At 48.1% G+C, this 25,316-nt stretch overlaps 1 protein-coding gene across 9 annotated transcripts in view; it reads right to left on the minus strand.

Moving 5' to 3' along the window:
- Positions 1–25,316, minus strand: part of EFCAB6 (EF-hand calcium binding domain 6) — a 244,502-nt gene that overhangs the window by 75,722 nt on the left and 143,464 nt on the right. For all 9 annotated transcript variants that reach the window (XM_049626480.1, XM_049626482.1, XM_049626481.1 and 6 more), the window contains 3 exons: positions 13,450–13,564; positions 11,009–11,142; positions 6,841–7,073 (listed from right to left, as the gene is read on the minus strand). In XM_049626480.1, coding sequence (XP_049482437.1) covers positions 6,841–7,073; positions 11,009–11,142; positions 13,450–13,564 — 482 coding nt within the window. The remainder of the gene's footprint in view (positions 1–6,840; positions 7,074–11,008; positions 11,143–13,449; positions 13,565–25,316) is intronic.

Below are 25,316 nucleotides of genomic sequence, written 5' to 3' on the forward strand. Positions count from 1 at the left end.
TGAAGAATGACTGATATGAGTTTCATGGGTTCTTTATCGCCCATATTCCCAGCTTAGGCTTAAGGACAGTCCTACTTCTGGAACTATGCAGCGGGCATGGGCCAAAAAAGCTCCACAAGAAAGCCTGTATTTCTGACCAAAGAACCAGAAAGGATAGCCCTGAAGTACAAAGTATGTGGGGGATATAATGCCCCCTTTGTCTCTTTTCACCCTCCCTGTTCTGATCCAAAGACTCTGAGTTACACACCTACACTTTTGTGACATAGCCAGCAACAGTAGTGGCCAAGTAAGTGCCTAAAACTAAAACTCTTCCCTTTCACCAGAAGGCACACTCTGTGCTCAGGGAACACTGAAGGTATCCACATTATTGTTTTCCTCTCACTGTGTTGCACTGGGGGTAGGCCCAGTCATAGGAAGTACATAACCATACAGATAGGCCCAAACCTAAGGGTTTCCAGCAAGAAGGCCAAAAAAAAAAAAAAAAAAAAAAAAAAAGGAGAGAGAGAGAAAACAGGTGGGTGGGGGGACTCTCTGGGGGCTGGAAAGTATGGGGAGAAATCATACGAGAGGGCTGAACAACAGGATGCCTAAATCTGTGCGGGAAGTTCCAGATTCACTTCTGCTGTGCTCTTGTGTGAAACTAATCCAAAGCAGCACAACAGAAGCTCTGAGAACTTCACTACTGTGTACTGAAGACTTGCTCCCTCCACAACTCCCCACCTGGGGGGCTGCGCACATGGGCTGGCCTCATAGTGCTGCAGTGGCCTTGAAACTCAACTGACATAGAAACCACAGAAGGCAGGTTAGGACTTGCAGTCTGAACCTAACTGGATTGACTGTTTGCTTACAAAATAAATAAAACACAAATCAACACACAACTGAGGATTTTAACTGGGCCAGAGTATCATAATATAATACTTCAAAAGCCCATGATACAATCCAAAATAACTCAATATACAGAGAACCAGGAAAATCTCAACAATTTTCAAGGTAAAAGACAACAGACTCCATGATGACCCAGCTGTTGAAATTATAATATTTTAAAGCAGCTATTAGAAACATGAAGTAAAAGTAAATGTCCTCAAAATACGTGGAAAGGCAGATAATCTGAGCCAAGAAATAGAAGGCTGGGGGAAGACAAGAACCAAATGAAAACTTTAGAAATGAAAAATACAAATGAAATAAAATTTTTACTGGATTGGCTCAATGACAGAATGCAGATGACAGAGGAATGAGTCAGTGAACCTGAAGACAGATGAACAGAATTAATCCAATCTGATCAATGGGGAAAAAAAGAGAAGAATATAGCTTCAGGGATTAATACGGGGACCAGTGGTACAAAATCAACAAGTCTACATTCATGTCATTGGGATACCACAAGAGGTGGATGGAGGCAGAGATTGATACCAAAATAAAAAAATTTTTAAACGTGAGGAAATAATAGCTGGACCCTTCCCAAAGTCGATGAAGAACATAAATTTACAAATTCAAGAAGTTCAGTAAACCCAAAGAATGATAAACAAAGAAAGTCATGCCCAAACACATCATACTAAAACTAATGAAAACCAAAGATAAAGAAAAAACATCCTGAAAGTAACCTGAGGAAAATGACACAGGCCATCTAGGGGGCAAGACCATTTGAATTCCTGCAGACTTCTCACCACAAACCATGAAGGCCTGAAAACAACGGAGTAACATTTTTAAAGTGCTGTGAAAAGAACTGTTAACCCAGAATTCTATACCCAGCAAAAATGTCTGTTAGGAATGAAGGAGCAAGAGAAATTTTCTCAGTGAAGGAAAACTAAGACAACCTGTCTCCGGTAGACATGCTCTAAAAGACCTGCTGAAGAAAGCTTCTCTGAGGAAGGAACATGAGAGCAGAGAGAAACAGAACTTCAGAAATAAGGGAAGAGAAGCAGAAATGGCAAGTATAAACACACTCTTTTTCTCGGTTTCAAAATTCATGAAGCACAAATGGATAGAACTGGAAAGAGGTATAGACAAGTGCTTAACTATTGTTGGGGACTTCATCACTCCTCTCTAGGAAGTGATAGAACAAACAAATAAGCAAGAACACTGAAGACCTGAACACTATCAACTAACTTGATCTCATCGGCACACTCCACCCAACGACAGCCAAATACACGTTCTCATCAAGCATCCATGGAATACTCACCAACACAGACCATCTCTAGGGTCATAAAATAAAGCTGAACAAATCTAAAGGAATTAAAATCATACAAAGTATGTTTTCTGACCACAACAGAATTAAACTAGAAATCAATAACAGAAAGATAGTTGGAAACCATGGACATATTTTACAATTGACAGAACCACACTTTAAATAATTGTGGATCCAAAAGAAAGTCTCAAGGGAAATTAGAAAATATTCTTAAGTGAATGAAACTTAAAACTGTAATAGATCCAGGTTTGCAGAATGTAGCCAGCTCAGTGCCTACAAGGAAACTGATAGCATTCAGGGTCTCTGTTAGAAAAGAAAGAACTCAAATAAAAAAATCTGAGTTTCCAAACTTAAGAGAATAAAAAAGAAGAGTAAACTATATTCAAAGCAAGAAGAAAGTAGGAAGTAATAAAGAAGAGAAATCAATAAACAGAAATTTGTTTCTATTACACAGAAAACAATAGAGCAAAATCAATGAAACAAAAAGGTGGTTCTTTGAAAATATCAATCAAATGATAAATCTCTAGCAAAACATATCAAGAAAAAAGAAGAGAAGACATTACCTACCAAGTATCAGAAATGATAAAAGGGATAACACTAAAGACCCTACAGATATTAAAAGAATATAAGGGAGGAATATTTTGAAGAACTTTATTCTCATAAATTTAACAACTTAGATGAAATGGACCAAAAAACACAAACTCCAAACACTCATTCAAGAAGGAATAGAAACCCTGAATGATCTATTAAATTAATGAGATTCATAGTTAAAATCTTCCCAACAAAGGAAACTCCAGGACCTGATCAGTTCTTTGGTGAATTATATCAAATATTTAAGAAAGAAATAACAATTCTATATAATCCGGAAAGTGGAAGAGAATTGGCATTCCTGACTTTCAGTTTTTCTTAGAGGGCTTTCAAAGAACAAAAAAAAAATTATTTATTTTCTTTATGAGATAACACTCATTCTATCTTGCAATACCACCTGGGTCCATTGATGGGGTCAATGGGGTCTTACATACATGGGGTCTTAGTGATCTTGATTTCAATTTTACTAGATCGATTTCATTATCCCAAGAAATGATCAATCATTTATTCTTTAATTATTTCCAACTATGCTAAGAGAGAGAGAGAGAGAGAGAGAGAGAGAGAGAAAGAGAGAGAGACTAAAGCAGTAAGAAGAAAACAGAAAATGAGGGAATTACTTAGCCAATGACAGGAACTTGAAATGAATCACTCCCTAGTTTCCTGACTGCACTGTCCAAAGTATAACAGCATCTTTAGAGAAGGTGAAAAGAACACAGCAACACCATCTTTGTAGTCTTATGTCAGTTTTCATCAAACATAGCTAAAAATTCAGAATTCTTATTTCACGTTCAAATGGCAAAGGGAAGAAAATTGAGATAAGAAGACATCTCCCAATGATCAGATGAACCAGAAGAGGAATCCACACAGAACAGGACTCTGGATTCCAGAGATGATGACGAGACTGATCATACAAGCCAAATTTTTTGACAAACAAATGATGTATTTCTAAGAATGAAAGGGAAATTTGGCCTTTCGATTCAGCTAGCCATTCAACATGAAGGACCTGATCATACAATATTTTGTGACAAGAGGCTGAAGCATCAAATTTTGCTAAAAGGGCATGTGACAGTGTTGTTTCATCTTTTATGATGCACATGAACCAAAATGGACTCGATGTGGGTTGTCAGTAGATAAATGGACAGGCAGGTGTGTTTTAAACAAGGGAACAGATTGGAAGGGAATAGATGATGGAGAAATGAAACAGGCCATTGGACTGATCGTTCTAATTGGCATTTATACATCTAAAAATGAAAATGTGTTGCGGTTATGAAACAAACAAGGTGGTCTTACTCTCTTCAACAAAATTATGAGCCCTCAAATTTTCCAAAAGTATTGTGTTCGATGATGCTGGTGGAAAGGGAAGGCCCTGAAGGTAGAGGGGCCCAAACAAGAGGGCAGGATGGCTTCCAGAAAGGGATGGTGTCTAGGTGTGGCCGGTGGCTAAAAGTGAGGCTGGTGTGACAGGCGGGTGAAGGAGGGTGAGGCCTCCAGGCAGAGAAAGGGGTCCCTCCAAACAGGCACCCTGCATTCACATCTCTGCCCACCACTCATCACCTGGGTCCTTCATCTGGCAAGTCAAGTGATAGGGCCTCCTTGCAGAGTACTAAAGGATACATCTTCTCGAAGCAGAGGCATGGGGTCTGGCCATGGGAGGCCTTCTAAAGCAGTGGCTTTCTAAGGCGGTGCCTTGGTTGAGGTCTCTCCACCAGACCCCTGGACGCCATGCTGGGTCTCCCTGGACTGCAGGGACTGTCCTCCTTTACATCTATCCTCCGCTCTAGGACTGCCCAAGGGTCTTCCTGCAGCACAATGCGACCCTCTGCCTCCACAGCATAAAACCCTCTCCTGTCTGCTGGTAAAGGATGGAGTCCTCAGCCTGGCTCTCCAGCCCCTTCTCAGCTGGCCCTCCTGCCTCTCCGGGGCTCTCCTCCCACCATGCCCCCATGGCGCATGCCACTTCTGCACACACATCCTCTCCCCGTTTCCTGAATGTGCTCGACATTTCCACCTCTGAGGTGTTGTACATGCTGTTCTCTGGCCTCGAACCACCATCTGGTAGCCTGCACCTGACAAACTCCTACTCACACCTCAAGATGCAACTCAGATGTCCCACTTTTCCTGTGCACCTCAAGCAGGCTTAGCTGTTCCCATCTCGGAGGCACTTCAGACATCCTTATGTTTCACTACAGCTCTTTATTTTTGTACCTGTTCCACATTCACCCATGAGCCCCTCAAAGGCGGTCTTCTTCATCTTTGGACCACCTCGTCCTGGGGCCACATCTAGCCCGGAGCAGACCCTCAGTAAACACTTGATGAGCGAAGGAATGAATACAAATAAGAAGGCTGAGTCATTTGAATGGGAAGATTGCGCTTTGTGGTTGAAATTTTCTAGGTTCATTCTGCACACATTCTCCAGAAAATTCTTTCTGAAGGATATTTTTGTATTGTTTTAATGGTAAGCAATCAAGTCTCACATTACAGCTCCTCAGAACTTGAGCAATTGGAAGCAGGTGTCCAATTCACGTGTTATGTGATCATTTCTTTCACTTAGAAAGAGACCACAGTTGTTTTCTTTCTGGCCGGCTTTTCTTAAAGTACAGGCAAAACAAAACCAGCGAATTCAGAGAGAAAAATTAAAGAGCGATATCAGAGGGCCTCTGCAGCCCAGCCAAGTATCGCGTAATCTGGCCCAGTAATGGGGGCTTCTGGGAGTTCTCGGCTCCAGGGAGCTCCCCAGCCTGGCGGAAGGGAAGGGGTGGGGCCGCCGGTACCTCCAGGGCAAAACAGCCTGGTGAATGTTACTACGGTGCAGAGAACACATCTCTGTATTATCATAGTGGATGGGAGGGTTTCAGAAAAATAGTACTATTCCACTTATAATAATTGGCCAAGGAGGGGCTGAAGGGCTAATTCATTCATGCCTGTTGGCATCGACAGATCTCAATGGGGTGGATGTACTGGCATTGCTGTTCCTGCTTGAAGGGGCGTAGGCGCTTACTGAGAGAAATGGAGGAGACGAATCATGGCCCAGCTGACACGCAGACTCGCCTCCTCGACCCGAGGGAGGCTGGCATGGAGTAGACAGAGGTCGGGGGTGGAACACTGCCTGGGAAGGGGTGGCGGGGGCGTCGTCCTTGTAGCTCCCCAAACAGTTGGCTCAGCTGACCCCAGATTTATAGAAAGTAAAAGACATATACTTGACCCTTGAACGAGGCCCGGGTTGGGAGCGCCAACCCCCCCACAGTCAAAAATCCCCATATAACTTTTGACTCCCCCCAAAATTAATTAGTAGTAGCCTACTGTTGACTGGAAGCCCTGCTGGTAACACGATCGATTAACCCATATTTTGAACGTTATATGTGTAACACACCGTGTTCTTACTATAAAGTAAGCGAGGGAAGAGGACGTGTGAAGAAAATCGTAAGAGAAAACACATGTACATAATCACACTGTATTTATCCCCTCCCCCCCCAATCCACATACAAGTCAAGCTGCAGGGTTGAAGCATCCTGTGGTTATTCAAGGGCCCCGTGTATGTACGTGTTTACACTCATAGAAAAAAGCCTGACGTGAAACTCAGTTTCCATCAATTACCAGAAGGTGCTCTGTGGTCTCCCAAGTCATGTGACTGCCTGGGCTGACATGTTAGTGCCTGGACCAGTGCTCTCTAGACAAGCGTTAGCTTGCACAGCTCAAAGGCAGGGCGCCGACAGGTCTCGCAAGGCTGGACAACACCCATAAATCTGACCCCAGCTTTATAAAAGAAAAAACACAGAAGTGCCTGCACGTAGTTGTTGTGTGCCTAGAAGGAAGGCCGGCATGCTTCACAGTGACACGCGAAACCCACGCTCACGGGTGGCTAGATCGGGTTGTACCTTCCAACCCGCACCCGGTATCTTTCAGGCTTTCTGCATTGAAGGCTATTCCTTGCGTGGTTTCTCTCGAGCCCCCCAAAAGGCAAAACGATCGCTCCCCGGGGGGGGCAATTCCGTTCCTCCCCCTCCTCCGTGGGCCCGGCGGGAGCAGCGGACCCCGTGGGGGCAAAGGCGCTGAGCCGCGTGCGCTCTTACCTAACGAGTCTTTGAGGCGGGTCGTCTGTTCTCAAAGACGTCTTCTCACACAGATTTCGAAATTCCCGAAAATTTAGCGTGACGCTGAGTCGCAGGCCAAGAAGGCCCAGGAAACGCTCAAACTCGTCGTCTTTAAGGTTGAACAGTAAGAGGTGTAGCAGTCTGTGGACATCGCTCACGTGGATGATGCCATCCCTGTCACTGTCTATTTTAAAGAAGGCGGAGTAGGGGTCCTAGAAACAAAACGCACGCGTCAAAGCGCTTCCTTCGGAACCCCCGCGACAACACACTTACAACCCCACGCGGGTGGGCTCCTCTCCAAAACGAGCAAGGGGCGGTGTCCCCGCCAAGGCTCCGTTGGCAAGTTCCCTCCTCCAGGAACATCCTTGCCGCCATATGCTTTTCCCAAGGAACCACGCACCGCGTTCTCCCGTGCCCTCTTGTAATGCGGGGGAGGCCGGGGCAAGGGACAAGGAAGGCTTTTCTCTTTCCCTTCCACTCTCCGCCTTTATGGTAAGAGGATGCTGGAGCTCTTCAGGACAGATAAAAATCTCGCCCTCGATGTTCCTATAGAAGCTTCATGATGTGTGGCAGCTTCTGTCTACAGGAAAACAAGTGCGGTCCTGGATGTCACCTCCAGGGGCCATCCGGGGGCCAGTACCCGGTTTTGGGTGACGGTGCTGGCGAGCCGGCCCTGTCTGCTGAGCCAGAGGGACTTTGCACGGGTGCTCTGCTCCGTCGGTGACGCCACACGAGGGCACCACAATCCCCATCTTGCGGATGAGCAGATGGAGGCTGGGAGGGAGCCTGTGACTCAGAGGCCACGCGGCACGCCGAGGGCCACTCGCCGGCAGGTTGCCCGCTTTCAAACCTCAGCTCTGCCGGTCAATACTGGCGAAACCGTAGGCAAGATATTTAGCCTGGCCGTGCTTCCATTTTCTCATCTGTAAAATGGGGATTACGGAAGTCCCTCTCTCCTGGGGTGGTTGTGAGGGGTGAATATGCTGTTTTCTAAGTGCCCTAACGTGTTGTTTGTTACTATTGCTGTCGCCTGAGGCCGCACAGCAAGTGCCCGGTCTGTCCCTTGTTGTACCTCCAGCTCAGAGCAGCGCATAGTAAACACCTGCGGAACGGAGCTGGTGGGTATGGAGAGGGCAACAAGTGTTTCCTGAGCACCTACAGTGTGCCGAGCACTCTGCTCAGCACAGAGACACAAGCTCGCCACGACGTGGTCCCCGACACCAAGGTTCCCACAGTCTAGTGGGGAAGAAAGGCCTGTCCGCTCATGTAACAGCAAATCAGTGTGGCAGGGACGGGAAGACGGGTGTGAGGGCCGTGCTCACTGCCAGCCTGGACTGCCGGACGACAGGGACAGTCCGGATGCCATGGAATGCACGTTTATAATCCTCACAAATGTAAAAACCTTCGACATTCCCCTCGTCTCGGTCTTTGGCCTCCCAGAATGAAGACTCCTACTTTTACTGGAGTCAGGTAGATGTTGTTGCAATTCCTGGCTCCAACCTCTGCGAGACATGTGGCTTTGGGTAAGTTTCTCCCTGTCTCAGACCTTCAGTTTCTCCATCTGTGAAATGGGAACACGAATGCCTACCTGAGCGGGTCCTGTGAGGGTTTAAACAAAGGAGGCCGCGGATATAATCCCTCCAGTTCACCGCCTACACGTAACGTGAAGTCTTTTGTTCACTCAGCAAATACATATTGATCAGCGATTACATGTCAAGCACTGTGGTGGACGTTTGAGTTATTTGGATGATTTGGGAACAACTCAGCCCTACGGTCTCCTAGGATCACAAGTCCACACACGCTTGTACCGGGAGGGGAACGGGCCGGCGGCAGATCTCCCCGCAGATCTGAAGGCGTGTGGAAGGCCCGAGTGCTTAAGAAAGACCAGAGCCTGGGTAGGAGTTAACTGGTCAAAGGGCCCGGACTGGCAGTCCGGGCAAAGGAACAGAATGTGCAAAGACATGAAGGCGAGGAAGAACGCTGGCTGGAGTGTGAAGGGAGGAGGAGAGGTGGGCACAGCCAGTGTGGAGCCGGGGCCCGCAGGCCGGGCAGGCAGGACGGGGGCCGGTCCTAAGAACGGAGAGGACGCTCTGATCAGGGTGCATGCTGACATCACCATGCAAGGTCAGACGTCGAGGACAGACAGTGAGGTGAAAAGTACAGTTGCAGAAATGTATGTAGAGAATGATCCCATTTCTGGGGGGGGGGGGGTTGGTTCCAGATTCTGATTGCTTTGAAATAAATACCTGAACCCGGGGACACATGCCTGACCCTGCAGAGACGGTGTCTGGAGGGGGAGCCCTTGGCCGAAGGAGAACCCGTCCTCAGGTCATGCCCCTGCATCACCCGGGGGTGTCTGTGCCTGCTTTCCTCACCACGGTCGGGGAGACAAGATGTCTCTTATTGGGTCATGATGAATTATTTCCTCAATTCTTCATGGTCTTGGACCTGAGCCGTGGGGGCACAACTCACCTGGCTTTGTTGTTGTCTGTAAACCTGAGCTGAGTGCTGAGACGACCTCGCGTGGCTACAAAATTGCCAGGCAAACAACAGCAGCGGCTGTAATAGTATTTCAGGCTAACCCAAGGTGGGTTTTCCATTATTGATGAGGAGAGATGCTCAGGAATTTCTCACGAATGGGAACTCAATAAAATAAGTAAGGTGACTGTCCCTTCCCGCTCAAAAATCAAGGCACACACTTGGTCTCATTACTATACACCTGTGAGGACGACAAGCAAATCCCCAGTGATCCCAGAACTAACCTGCATCCTAGTACGGATCATGTAAACCCTGGCAATTAGAGATTCACTTCTTTGTCTCAACCCTAGATTACAAAGTCTTGGCAGGATAGAGTGGGTGGCAGTGAATGTTCATTGACTCAGTTCATTATGTAATTATTTAAAGTAAAGATCATCAGGAAATATGGCACGTGTGTGCACCGTAACCAAGCTGCACGGGTTCCAAAGACAGGCGAACAGGGGTGCCAGCACAGAGCCTGGCTCCCCCTACGTCCCCTCGCTGGGAAAGGTGAGCAGAAGAGAGAGGTGGAGGCAGAGGCCAGAGAAAGGAGGCTGGCTTGCGACGGAACAGGTGAGTTGGCCCCCTGGGTGAAGACGGCAGAGGGGTGCTGGCCGTGAACCCCTCCGGGCCACCCTGGTGACAGGCAGACAGGCAGGGAACGCTTGCTCCCAGTGACCCTCTGCTTCCCCTCCTGCCCTCTCACCCCCTCACCCTCTCGCCTACCTGTTCCTGCACACCCTGGGGCCTCCACCCTGCCTTGCAGCTGCTACAGTCAGCTTATTAAATTGACCTTCCCCCTTTAACTGCTCTTCTACTTCTCAACACAGAAACAGCTTAGGTCATTCTCTGCCTGCCTCTGTGTTTAAATGGCTGCTGTTTCTCCCGTCTTGCCCATTACAGCTTCCACATGCAACCCACCCTAGCAATCTGTGAGCTTTTCCCTAAAGCCCATGACCATGACCTGTCCACCACCTGCCTGGGGCAAGCTCCCTCCCCTAGTGTTTGCGCCTTCCTTTCTCTGGCCAGCACTTGCTGGGGGTTTAAGATTCGGTTCAGGGGCCACCTCCTCCAGGAAGTCCTCCTTAGTGGGGTCTTTTCCCTGTGCCCCCATGGCATGCTATCGTTCCTTCTACAACAGGCAATCCCATGTGTCTGAACTATCTGTTTACCATCTGCGTCTGAGACTGGACTGGGGCCCCCTCTTTCATCTCCAGCCTTTAGCAGAAATTCCAGCAGATCGTGAGGGCGTGCTACTTGTCTGCCGAGTGAATGGGTGGCGTGGATAGGATGGACGAATGCGCATCCCGAATTCCTCGTTAACTCCCTGACCCGCCCCTCTCCTTCCACATTTCTCCAAAGTCTTCGAGAGGCAGAAGGCAGACCCGGCAGAGCGGGAGCAGGGGAGGACCTCAGGGCTGGGAGGGGATTGCAGAGTTAAGCCCGAGCCCCCCTCCCCAGGAAGGGGAGAAGGGGTGAACCTGAGTCTACGGCGAGGGGCGCTGGGTCCCGTGAAGCGCAGGGCATGACGGGGCTCCAGGAGTCCCAGCCGGTGGGGCTGGATGGCTGGGAGCAAGGTGGGGTGGGGGGGTGTCCAGATAAGCCAAGCAGTAGATAGGTCATAATTTACCCGGAAGACTTCCTTCAGTCTCTGGGGGAAGCGCTTCACGCACTCTTCAGCGGTTACAAAGTAGCCGTCCAAGTTACTCTTCGAGAGAACCGGAGTCTGCGATGGAGCCCCTTGTGGCTCCATCCTCGTAGCGTCTGAAACAATGACAAACCGGAAGACTTCCGTTAATGGCGCGTCCACCTCTTTCGATTTGGGCACCGGATTTCTTTCTGTCCCAAATCCTGTCGGGATACTCGACAGCGGTAAGCCTTGCGATGCGAACGTAGCACTAACTTTGTGATGGTCTGGGTTCTTTTCCTTCAGTTTCCTAGAAATTCCACCCTTGCAGGAAGAAGGTGCTGTCTAGACTGCGGGGCCAGGCTCTTGCCCAGCACACGGCGCCCGCCTCGCCTCGCCTCGCACACTCCTTCGTCTCCCTGCCCTGCCCTTCCTACAGGACCGGGCTGTATCTCACCGATCTCTCCGTTCTCGGGGGCAGAGGAGGAGAATTCCCTGCCTGGCTTCAGTTCCCAGAATCGTGTCCTAAACAGAGCAATGTGGAAGTCGGTCAATGTTTGTTAATTCACAGGCCACATGCCTGCTGGACACTGTAGGAGGAGCCTTCAGGTACGCGTTGGTCCTCCCAACAAACAACCCTGAGAGGTAGATTCTCTTCTTGTGCCTCGTTTATACACAAGGAAATCCGTTATTACGTCCATCTTACATACGAGGAGATGGGGGCGCGGGGGCTCCCTGGCTTCCCCAAGGTCACAGAGCTCACGGAGCCCGTCAGGCTCCAGAGCCCAGCGGCTTAACTACTGCGTTATGGCCTCTCTCCCCTAAAACTGAGGAAGACACTGTAATCTCTACTTTAAAACCAACCCAGGGGCGCCCGGGGGGCCCTGTCGGTACGCAAGTTGCACCCATGGGTCTGCGGGATGGATGGTGGGCAGGGCACCTGCAGCTCGTGGGCACCCTATGGCCCAGTCTTGAACCTGGCTTCTGCCTCGCCTCCACCTGGGCCTGGAGCGGCCTCCCTCAGGTTCACTACACGTGCAGGAAACACTTCTCCTGCTGCTTACCTCCCCCTCCGCCACCCCGGGTCCCTGGCCTGGGGCCGGCCCAGAGCCGAGGTCTCTACCCCCACCCCTGCCAGCATCTGGCCATGTGGGGAGACAGGCAGTGGTGCGGGACAGATGCAGGGAAGAGGAGGAGGGGGACAGTGGGGGGAAAGGAGCGGGGCAGGGAGGAAGCCAAGAGCATTCAGTGACTACTGAGTCAAATTCCCACTCAGCCACCGACTCACTGCTCTGGGACCGCGGGCAAGTGACTGACTCACCCTGCGCCCCAGTTTCCTCACCTGAAAAACAAGTTCAGCCGGCACACTGGGAGCGCTAAGATAAATGTGAAAACTTTTCCTTCTTTTTATCTTCCTTCAAAAATGTCAAAACGTATACCCAAGGGGTCAAAACGGTAAATTCTATGGCTTCTCGAATTGCCTGTTTCTCATGTGGGCACGCCCTCCCTCCCCTAGGACAGGCCTGTCAACTGATACTCTGGTGTGGCCAGATAGATGGTTGACCTTCTCATTTTCCTGGCGAGGAGTCCCGGCTGCCAGTTTCTCTCGGGGAGGCCCACTGCACCGCCCTGTCATCTCCCAGACCGAACGCGGGGGAGACGGCAAAATGCAAACAGGGCTTCTGGGTTCTGCCCTGTCCAGGCTGCGCTGCATTTGCAGCAAAAAAGGAAACGTATTCTGTCAACGTATTTGTGGGATTACTGTGGCCTTTCTAGAGGGCTTCTCTGTCCATCTAAACTCTAGCAAGAGGGGATGCGAGGGGGAGGATGACCCAGCTGCTCATCCTCTCCCTGCCAGGTGCGTGGACCGGAGAGCAGAATCCGAGCAGGTGGCAAACAGGAGGACCCAGCCTCCAGGCTTGACTGCACCGTGTACGACAGATTTCCTGGCAACCGCTGGGGGCAGGGCGAGGGGAGGGACCGCAGCTCAGCGATCCTGGGCATGTCCCCGGATCTCTTAGGGTCTCTGTGTCCTTATCTACCAAAAAGGAGGAGGAACGCCCGCCTTGCTGATGCCTGGGTGTCACTAATCACAGAGAGGCAGCATCTGTTTTTAGGAGGAAAATCTTAAAGGACATGAAGCGCGATTGAAGGAGCATAGGCTCTGGAGCAAATTTTAGAAGCCGTTTGTGCTCTGAGTTTGTAGAAGGCTCCGTCAGGCAAAATTCTGCACTCACAGTTTGGTTTAGTGCAAAGAAAAAGGCCGAAACACAGTCAGATGAAGCTAAACAAGAATGTCTGTTTCCAGTCTTAGAACACACGCTGTCTCGGCACCTCAGCTCACACTACCTCACCCCGGTGGCCTCGCGGCCGCGCTCGCAAAGACTGGCGTCGCCACCGGTGGGAAACGTGTCCCGGCAGGGCGTGTGCCGGCGATTAGCTACCTCCAAGGCCTGCCGCCAAGTCCAGGTAGCTCGTCCCTCCTTTCTCATGTCCTACTTCTGCAGTGAGCGGAGCACACTGGTCATCATCCACGGGCATTCCGCGATTTCCCAGTACCTGGCGAGGAAGGAAGCGAGGAGAAAGGCAGTCGAGCGATCCCAGGGTCCTGGCTGACCGAGGCCCTCCAGACCCACGGTGGGCTCGGCCCCATGGCCCCTGCGCTCTGGCCTGTGATTGTTACTCGTGTGTCTCCGCCCACAGGCTCCCTACAGGCGGGGCCCAGGTGTCCTGACTCCCTGGGCGAGATGTGTTTGTTGAGCGAGCGAGCGAGCGAACAAAGGGGTAAGTGGGCTCGCAGCCTCGGGCTCAGCGGGCCTGGCCCCGGAGGCTGCAGTCAGCACTGCAAACCTTTCCAAAGGCCATGCCATCCAAGGTATCCAAGCTCGCATCTGCTGTGACTGCGGTGGTTTCGGGTCTCATTAGTTAGATTTATATTCACACACATCCTAGGAAACACAAACCAAATAAAGCAGGGTGGCTGCATTCTGTGGAGAAAGCTGAGGGGGGAAAGGAATAGGGGATGGGATGAGATAGTACTCATCATCACCACCATCATCAATATCACCACCATCATCAATATCACCACCATCATCAATATCACCATCATCATCAATATCACCACCATCACCACCATCGTCATCAATATCACCACCATCATCAATATCACCACCATCATCAATATCACCACCATCACCACCATCGTCAATATCACCACCATCATCAATATCACCACCATCACCACCGTCATCATCAATATCACCACCATCATCAATATCACCACCATCATCGCCATCACCGTCACCACCATCACCATCATCAATATCACCACCATCATCGCCATCACCATCACCGCCACCATCACCACCACCGTCATCATCAATATCACCACCATCATCGCCATCACCATCACCGCCACCATCATCACCACCGTCATCATCAATATCACCACCATCATCGCCATCACCATCACCGCCACCATCATCACCACCATCATCATGCTTATTGCTGGCTACGTGCCAGGACTGTGCTGAGCTCTTTACAGATGCAGAGCCTTCTGCCCCGGCCTCTTCACACTAGAGCTGCAGAATGTAAACCCACTTGGCTGCAGCAGGGTGCCTACAACTTGTGTGTAGTGCTTGGCTCCTTCTGTCTGGGTGCCGTCCTTCTGGGTGTGTGGGACTAGGACCCAGGGAGCTGGCACCATTGCCTTGTTCTTATTCTCACTATCAGTGTCAGTAATGAGCTGAATGGGACCGTGGCTCGCTGTATCTGCACCAGCCCAGTTGGTCAGGCCCTGGCCGTGGCTTGGCTCGTGTGTGTGGGTTAAAGTAAACAAGCCGCAGGATGTATTTGGTGCGGCATTGGAAGCAGAGTGGAAAGGGAAGGGAATGCAGGTGTTGTGGTATTGTCTGCAGGGGCCCGGTGGAGAGCAGCGCCGGATGCCAAGACTGTCCCCAAAGGCCTGCCTGGGGACCTGGGCAGGCAGTGCTGGCTGGGAATTCTGACAGCTCCGCGCCATCTGCACAGGCACCCCGTCCCAGCTCTGCGGAGGAGACTGGCCCAGCACAGGACGACACGAGGGTTTCGATGGAAAGCTGCAGCCCACGCAGAAGCACCCAAGCGGCAGGGGGACTCTGAAACGGATAGATTGGTTGCTTTCTTTGAAAAATAACTTTATATTTTGAAAACAATTACACATGAATTATTCGTTGCAAATTCCTCCTGCTCAGTCCTCTCATAAAAACATATGTAGCGGATAGTAAGGAAATGTCTGTAGGCAAATGTTTCGCAGCCTGGAGGCTTGTGAGGCACCAGGGAGGCTGGGCACGCCTTCAGCAGCCTGTCCTGGGGTTGTAGGCGTGCCCTCCCCTGCGGGCACAGAGCATCACAGAGGACGGGAAACCCGGAGGGTGTGATCACTAGAAGAGGCACTAAGCACTTTCCAAACATGCGTGTCTCTAGAGCCTCCCCTTTGCACACTCTCATTTCTGGGAGGAACACAGCAGCAAATCAGCTAGATTTATCATGACGCTCGAAGGCAATTTACCAAACAGCGTAAGCCCAAACTGCAGCATCTACAAGGCAGGTTTCAAAACGTTTAACCATTCAAGCCAAGTCCTTTGGTCTTTTCTAGGAGGCATCTCATGAAGTGAGTTCCTCAAAGAGTGACAAGCCATGGTCTGGCACATTCTGATTCACAGAATTGTCACTTCTGCTGTCCCTGGGATGTCCCTTAGATCGCAGACTGGTTCTTCCACAGGAGGCCATGTCGTTCCACGGGACCCCTGCTGGCTCTCTCGGTGAAGACAGGGGCTCCCCAAGGGGTGCCCACAACAAGAAGCGGGGTGAGGGACTTGGTCTTTCCAAGCCCGGCCACTGCAGAGCATCCGGGGATAGAAACATCACCAGTCTCATGGGGCGCCTGGGTGGCTCAGTCGGTTAAGCGTCCGACTTCAGCTCAGGTCACGATCTCGCGGTCCGTGGGTTGGAGCCCCGCGTCGGGCTCTGGGCTGACGGCTCGGAGCCTGGAGCCTGCTTCCGATTCTGTGTCTCCCTCTCTCTCTGCCCCTCCCCCGTTCATGCTGTGTCTCTCTCTGTCTCAAAGATAAATAAACGTTAAAAAAAAAATTAAAAAAAAAAAAGAAACATCACCAGTCTCTCCATGTGAGTCATGCTGGTCTGCTATGGCTCTCTGCACCCTCTTCTTGGTGGTTGCTCCGGGGAGAATATACACCGCTAACTTTTCACAGTCTATCTGGAGCTCGTAGCCAACCACCTCACATAAAATGAAGAACCCTAGCAACCATACAGGCTCTACCCTGCCCCCTGTCCTCTAAGCTACAGGTCTACATATGTTATTAACCCAAGACAACGTTACAATGTTTGCTTGAAGCACTCAGGTGCATTTTTTTTAACGATGAAAGACCAGGCTTCTGTATTTCATCGGCTAAGTACCATTTCCAACGTTCCTTATTCCTTCTTGGTCATCTGAGCTCCACCCAGCATCAGACTCCTTCAGCATTTCTTATAGCCAGGATCTGCCTGCAGTGAATCGCCGTAGTCCGGAGCGGCTCAGATCAAAGCCCCCGGCAAGAGGACACTGCTGGCGGGAGGTGTTCCGGACACGGTGGCTCGGGTGCGAGAGTTCAGGCTGGCGAGCGTCTGGAACAGAGACTCAGCACTGACGGTCTGACAACAAGGGCGAGGGCGAGGGCGAGGGCTGGCCTCACCGCCCTACACACGCATTCCTGACGCCAGGTAGTAAGGGAAGCTTCACAGGCTTCCGTCGAGAAAGAGAAGCCGGGCTTTCTCTGTCGTCGAGAAGGAGAATTTGACTGACGAGCTACCGGGCGCCGGCCACCGTGCCAAGCGACTTTCGCGCGTTATTTCATTTAAACTGCACAACGCTCCGTCTCACAAATGAGGAGGTCAAAGTTCAGGGGGAAGGCTAAATAAGCCATCTGTTTCCTGAAAAGACACAGCTACAGCTGCTAAAGCCAAGGTGTCGCACGGGAGAGCCTGGACAGCATCAGCTTCAGCCTCGCCTTTTACAGACGAGGAGCCCGGAGCCCGGGGACGCCTGGGAATAGTGTGCAGACACTCCAATAACTCCACTGGGGTGACTGCCCAGGGACGCTTGGTGGCCAGTGGCAACAGCCCAGCACCGGCGACTGAGTCTGGACTCACGGTTGAGGCTTCCGGCTCTGTCAATGACGAGCAGTGGTGGTTTCTGCCGCACAGCCACACGCTGGCCAGTGTGTCACTCCCCATTCAAATGACACAGCCTGGGCAGTCTACAGAGGATGCCACTGAGGCTGGGTTTGAGAGTCCCCCAGCCTAGACGTACTACATGTTTGGAACAGGGCTGCAACGGGAACAGGGGCTCTATGAGCCAGCTTCTGCATGACAAACCGTCCAAAGCCCGGCGGCTGACAAGGAAACAAGCATTTATTCTCACGCTCACGGCTCTGCAGGTCAAGTCCAGTCTGGCGGATGTAAGATGGATTTGGCTAGGCGTTTCTGATTCAGGCTGCACGTCGACTGGCTTGGCATCAGGCCGCGGGTTGGGTTCCGGCCTGTTCCGCGTGCATTCATCCTGGGGATCAAACTGAAGGGACGCAGCCGCCCCGGGCAGGCCCTTCCACTGGCAGATCGCTGGAGCACCGGGCCAAGCAAAAGCACGCAGCAGATCTGAGGCTGCTGCTCAGGTCACATCTGCCGCACGCCAGGTCAAAGAAAGCCACGCGACCAAGCCCGACACCCCTGGGTGAGGGAAGCATCCACTGAGATGGTGAACAACGGAGGAGCCGGGGTGAAGAGAGGGTAACGATAGGTGCGCCAGCTCTGAGGGCCTTTCCAGCTCTTTGCACCTATGAAATTCTATCAATTTGGTGGCAACGCCGTGACCATTGGAAACACGCCATGATCACAGTCGGACCACATCCCTGATCTAGAAATTTCTAGTCCATAAGGCTAGCTAGCTCTGTCTGGTCCACCTGATGTAACCCTACCCGTTCCCCCCAGCGATGGGACTGCACTGCTTTTTCAACAACAATCCTTCTTCCAACCTAGGGCCCGACCGCGGACCTTCAAGACAGAGCAATGGCTTGTCAACAGCGACCCCAAGTTGGGAAACTGTAGTTTTTCTTTTCTCTTTTGCTGCGGGCATGATGATGACAATGATGATTTCGTTTAGATTTTTAAAAATATGTTATTCCTGTAGAATCCAACAAGACTAGAATTGTGTTCCAATGGCTCAGAAGGACAAGATGCTGAACCAACACTAACCTTCAAAAACCGTGAAATGAGACGGCCTCCGTCTGAGAATAGAAGATAAGGTGCTCTGATAGGTTTTCAACGTCAAGAGGAATTCCAGGCGTGATGAGTAAATCGACCAGACACGTACTTCTAGTGGCAAATACCCAGAACCCGGCTCATTTTTGCACACATGTGTAAAACCTTAGAGAGTTCTGTGGGCGGATGAGTAACAAATTGTGAAGACTGAAGACAGGAGCAGACAAGCCACTCCCCCCTTAGAGGAGGCTGTTCTCAAGTCCTAGGGCCTGATCTGTTGTCCAAGGGGCAAGTGGGCACAAGCTGTGAAACCCAGAGCTGAGGGTCGAGTGCAGTGGGCAGAGCCAACTCTGAATGACTGCACTCCCTTAGGCAACAAAAGGCTCTCCGTTCTCCCCTTCTGCACATCCTGGTATGCTCTCTCTCCATGATTCCAAAGCAGATACATTTCTAATACATAAATTTAATGTAAGTCCAATTGTGATTATAATAATGCATTTGGGGGACAAATGGGTAAAATTTATATGGAAAAATACAAACATAGCCTCAGAATAGCCTAAAAAACATAAAAAGGAAGAAAAAGGAGGAAAAATCAGTTTCACTAAGTTAAAAAAAAAAAAACATATTGCATTGATACAGAAAAGATGTAAGACCAGTGTAACAGAATGGAAATTTCCAGACTTAGACTCTGGTATAATGAGAATTTCCCAAGTGACAATCCAGTGGGAAAATACAGAAGAGCCCCATCTTACACCAAAAACAAACATTAATTCCATATAGACTAAGCATTTCATTAAAAAATAAAATGTAAAAATTCTTGTAAGAAAGTCTAGGAGATTATCTATAAAATATGGGAGGGAAACCTGGGGGCTAGAGGCATGACAACTTATTAACCAAGACTACAAACCCAGCATTTATTTTTAAAAAAAGAAAAAAAGGAAGCCAGGAAGGAAGACAAATGTATTTGGTTGTACAAAACTTAAAACATTTTAATGGCAAAAGATATAATAAAACAAAAAGACAAATGATAGATTTTGAAAATATATTTGTAGGCCAGAGGACAAAGCATTGGTCCATTAATTAATTCACCAGATTATTTTGGACACCTGTAGGCCAGGAATTATCGAAGGCACTAAGGATACAAGAATGAACCCAAGGGCCAAGCCCTACTGAAAGGGTTTACATATGGTACTGAGTTGAATTATGTCCCCTCAAAAGATGTGCTAAAGTCTTTATAAAAAAATTGTTTTTAATGTTTATTTTTTAGAGAGAGAGAGACAGAGACAGAGACAGAGTGTGAGTAGGGGAGGGGAAGAGAGAGAGGGAGACACAGAATCCGAAACAGGCTCCAGGCTCTGAGCTGTCAGCGCAGAACCAAACATGGGGCTCGAACTCACGAACCGCAAGATCATGACATGAGCCAAAGTCGGACACCCGACCAACTGAGCCATGCAGGTGCCCCAAGATAACGTTCAAGTCTTAACCCACGTTCTCGTGAATGGACCTTGAATGGAAATAGGGTCTTTGCAGATGTAATCAAGCTATGATGAGGTCATACTGGACTAGGGTGGGCCCTCAAACCAGTGAATGGAATCCTTACTAGAGGGAACTCTGGACACAGACACACAGAGAGGAGACAGCATGTAAAGACACAGAGAGACAAAAGGAAGCAGTCAGATAATGGAGTAATGGCAGCTTCAAAGCCAAGGAATGCCAAGGAATGCCAGCAACCATCAGAGGCTGGAGCAGCCAAGGAAGGGAAGGATCCTCTTCTACAACCATCAGAGGGAGCCTGACTCTGTGGACACCTTGATTTCGGACATCTTGCTTCCAGGAGTATTCTCTGCGAGAGAATAAATTTCTGTTGTACTGAGCCACCTAGTTTGTGGTAATTTGTTACAAATCCCTAGGAAATTAATACACATATATGTGCTCATTTATTCTAATAACAATCCTATGGTGTAGCTACTCCTATGATTTCCATCTTAGGGATGAGGAAACTGAGGCATAACGAGGTTTGCCCAAGGTCCCACAGGGATTTTTTTAAAGAATTTTCCATTTTAAATGGAAAATAAATAAATAAATATTTATTGGGGGGGGGGGCAGCGAAAGGGAGAGAGAGAATACCAAGCAGGCTCTGCACTGTCAGCAGAGAGCCCAACTTAGGTCTTGATCTCATGAAGCAGGAGATCATGACCTGAGCTGAAATCAAGAGTCAGATGCTTAGCTGACTGAGCCACCCGGGCACCTGGGTCACACAAGTATTAAATAACAGAGCTGTGATTCCAGCTCCAGCAGTCTGGATCCAGAGTCTACATTTTAAACCATGATACTTTAATGCTTTCCAAAATTGACTGGGTTCATTTAAAAAATATCTATTGAGCACTTTTTTTTTTTAAATTTTTTTTTTCAACGTTTTTTATTTATTTTTGGGACAGAGAGAGACAGAGCATGAACGGGGGAGGGGCAGAGAGAGAGGGAGACACAGAATCTGAAACAGGCTCCAGGCTCTGAGCTGTCAGCACAGAGCCCGATGCAGGGCTCGAACTCAGAATGGTGAGATTATGACCTGAGCCAAAGCCAGACACTTAACCGACTGAGCCACCCAGGCGCCCCAATCTATTGAGCACTTTTATGCTGGCCCCCGTTTTAGATGTTGAGGATAAGGTAGAGAATGAAAAAGACACAGATAACTGCCCTTGTTGAGCCCACAGTTGAGTGAGGGAGATGGGGCTACCAGTAAGCAGTGCCCTAGGAGAGAACCGGGCTGGAACTGGCCAGATGGGAAAGTGTCAGAGAAGAGTGGTAGGAGCTGGGAGAGCAGAGGCTGGGTTCTAATTAAGAGACATACAGGGGTACCTCAGTGGCTCAGTCATTTAAGCATCTGACTCTGATCTTGGCTCAGGTCATGATCTCACAGTTTGTGAGTTCAAGCCCCACATGGGGCTTGCGCTGACAGTGTGGAGCCAGCTTGGGATTCATCTCTCCCTCTCTCTGCCCCTTCCCCACTTGTACTCTCTCTCTCTCTCAAAATAAATAAATAAACTTTAAAAAGACAGAGAGAGAGAGAGAGAGAGAGAGAGAGAGACACAGAGACAGAGAGAGAGAGAGAGACTTGTAGGGAAGAGAGTCGCAAGGGTGAGAATCCAGAGAATAGGGGTAAACTGGAAATTCAAAGCATCTTATGAACACAGGATAAATAACGATATCTATAATAAACATCTCTTAAACATTAATAAGAGGGCAAAGGATGTAAATAGGCAACTCACAGGAGAACAAATCCTAATATCAAGAAAATCATACATTTATTAGTAGTCAGGGAAATAAATACAAATTAAAGTTAAACTGAACTATTACTTTAAAACTATCAGACCAGCAAAAATTTAAAAGAGCTATAATGACTATTTCTAACAGAGGCTGGAGAAAAATATACTCTCATACATAGCTATTAGAAATAGGAAATGCTATAGTGTGGCTTCAGAAAGCAGACAATGTGCGCACGCACGCACGCGTGTGTGTGTGTGTGTGTGTATGTGTGTGTGTGTGTGTGTGTGTGTGTGTGTGTGTGTTGTGTAATGTTAGACCAAGCAATCCTACTCCTGGGAATCTGCTCCACAGAAATAAAAACATCAGTATTAGAGACACATAAAGAAAGATAGTTTAAAGGGATTTTAGAAAGAAAAGGAGAAGCGAATACCCATCATAAAGGGAATGGTTGATCTTCAGTGTGTTGGAGCACCTCGTAGAAGGTCTATACTTCCATTGAGAACAAATAGAAAAGTCAGATAAAATACAGAAAAACATCTGTTTGAAGTACAGAGAGCTGCTGAGGCAACCAGGACTCCAAGGGACAACAGTCTGAGAGGAGGGGGCCCTCACTCAAGCATTCTGGGAGCAGGACAAGAGACTCAGGGCTGGATGTGGCTGGTGACCCAGGCAGACAGTCACTACCAGCAGGTAGAGAAGCCAACAGAACTTGTGATGAGCCCATGGGACCCCTGATACCAAAACCAGAGACTTGAATAGATTCCTCGTGAGAAGGGGTAGCAGAGAACTGAGCCCAACACTACTGGTTTCCCCCTCAAGGTGTTTGCTGAGTTCAGAAGTTATGTGGAACAGAAAACTAAGTATCAAGGTAGAAAGCTTCTAAAAAGCAGATGTGATTTTTTTTTTTTTTGTCACTTTGTGGTCCTGACAAACAAAAGTTTAAAGTTCAGGATTTCTCAGAAGCAAAGGCTCAGAGAATAACCCAGATTCTGGGTTGTAAACTTTGGAGGCTATACTCTAGGAATAGGAATTTAAAAATCAAATCAAATGGAGCCTTTAATCCAGCCTCAAATAGACTCAGTCCCTAACTAGATTAAGGTCATCAGTTTCCACTCTATCTGCCTAGCAAAGGAAATGGTACCACTATCTAGAGCCTCTCAATTTTCTCAACACAATATCTGGCGTTTAATGAAAATCTGTCTGGCACTCCCAGAGACAGAGCCATCTGACTCAAAATCAAGGGATAAAAAAGACAATAGAAGAAGATCCATAGGTGACACAGATATTGAATTAGCAGGAAAAAAGTTCTTTAAATAGCTACAATATGTTCAAGAAAATACAGGTATATGTTGAGACAACAGAAGAAAAGACACAAATATGGAATATATTAAAAATAACCAAGTGGAAATCCCACAACTGAAAAAATACTAAAATTAAGAACTTATATGAATAAAATTAACCACAGATTAGAAAAAGCATAAGTAGAAGGAAAAGAAATAATGGGTGGGAATTTTCCACAATTTATTTATTAAACACATCCACCTACAGATTCAAGAAGACTTGCAAACTCCAGCAGAATGCATTCAAAGAAAGTAACACCTTGACACATCTAGAAAACTGCTAAAACCCAAAGACCAAAAGAAAAATCCTAAAAACTTCTAGAGAAATAAAAAGACACATTGCATTCAAATGTACAGCAGTAAGACTGATGGTTTATTTATCAGCACAACTGATAGAAGGCAGAAGACAGTGGAATGATATCTTAAACATGCCAGGAGAGAGTAATTGCCAACCTAAAATGCTATTATCCCCAGCTAAAATATCTTTAAAATGTTACAACAAGAAAAAGGATGAACATACTGAAAATCAGTAACTTTCTTAGAGCCATCAGAGAAATCTGACATCTGGAGAGACAGGTGAACACACACAATCACAGCCAAGATCAGCTAACCTAGAGCAGAAGCCACTATAGCCACAAACTGGTAAAAACATTTACGTGGTAATTTTGACAATCTGCTGCAGGCTAAGTGAGCATTAGCTTGAGACTGAGAAACTCGGGGGTGGGGGGGTGGGGGGAGGGTCCAATCTTTTTGCGGGGAGGGGGGGCACACTTTCATGGATTTTACCACCAGGAATTCTACCAGGTTCTCAAGGTGAACCTTCCAAGAAAAAAATCCCCTTCTGTGTCAGGTAAATTAAATCCAAAAGAAGTAAAAATAAGTAAGTAAAGTAAGTATAAAAAAAAGAAATGAGACATAAGAGTAGAAATGAATGAAATAGAATATAGACAAATAGAGAAAATCAGTGAAAACACAGCTTGTTTTATAAAAACAATCAATCAGGGTGCCTGGGTGGCTCAGTCGGTTAAGTGTCCGACTTCAGCTCAGGTCATGATCTCACGGTTCATGAGTTCGAGCCCCACGTCAGGCTCTGTGCTGACAGCTCGGAGCCTGGAGCCTGCTTTGGATTCTGGGTCTCTCTCTCTCTCTCTTTGCCCCTCCCTGCTTATGCTCTGTCTCTCTCTTGCAAAAATAAATAAACATTACAAAATTTTAAAAATAAATAAATAAATAAAAATAAAAACGATCAATCAAATAAACAATAAACCTCCAGCTAAACTATTTGAGAAACAAAGAAAAGATTAAAGAATTATCAATACCAGGAGTAGAAAAGGAAGCCCTATAAGGATCATACAGACATTTAAAGGATAATGAAGCATGAATCCATACTGATATAAATAAATGAGTAAGTTAATACATGGGACAGAAGATACAACTCTCCCACACAGAAGCATTCCAAATAGTCTCTGTAGATATTCTGCCCTTAAAGATATGGAGCATAATAATTCCCCACTCCTTCACTGTGGGCTCTGCATAGTGACTTTTTCCCAAAGAGTGCAGTATGGAAAGAGAAGGAAACAAGAGTACATTTACAGTGGAGAAGCCTGACAGACACCTCAGCAAGGTGATCAAGGTCAATATCAACAGTGATCGGTCATGTTGATGGCATATCCTCTGATCAGATGCGATCAGAAGGTAGTTTACCTCTATGGTCTTCCTTCCAAAAACATTACCCTGCTCTAATCATGAGGCAAATATCAGACAAGTCCCAACAGAGTGACATTCTCAACGTTTTTTTTGTTTGTTTGTTTGTTTTTTAATTTTTGGGACAGAGAGAGACAGAGCATGAACGGGGGAGGGGCAGAGAGAGAGGGAGACACAGAATCGGAAACAGGCTCCAGGCTCCGAGCCATCAGCTCAGAGCCCGACGCAGGGCTCGAACTCACGGACCGCGAGATCGTGACCTGAGCTGAAGTCGGACGCTTAACCGACTGCGCCACCCAGGCGCCCCAGAGTGACATTCTCAAAATATCTGGCCAGTAATCTCAAAACCGTCAAGGTCATCAAAAACAAGTTAAGTCTGAGAGAGAAACTGGCACAGCCAAGAGGAGCTAAGGAGATGTGACAATTAACTGTATGTGGGATCCTGGGTGGGGTCCTGGGCCAGAAAACGGACCTGAGGTACCAACTAAGGAAAACGGAGTAGACCATGGAAACAGAGTTAGTTTCCAGCACACTCGTGTTAGCAGAAGGACAAAAAGGAGGTCTTTAGGCAGAATAAAAAGACGCACAGGTGCAAGCACAAAAACGTACGATGGAAGAACAAGAGAAGACTAGACCTGTAGATACATGTGACAGCTTATTAGTAGTAGTAGTAATAATAATAATAATAATAACAATGTCTTATG

This window comes from Panthera uncia, chromosome B4 (assembly GCF_023721935.1).
Source record: "Panthera uncia isolate 11264 chromosome B4, Puncia_PCG_1.0, whole genome shotgun sequence".
NCBI classification, from domain to species: domain Eukaryota; kingdom Metazoa; phylum Chordata; class Mammalia; order Carnivora; family Felidae; genus Panthera; species Panthera uncia.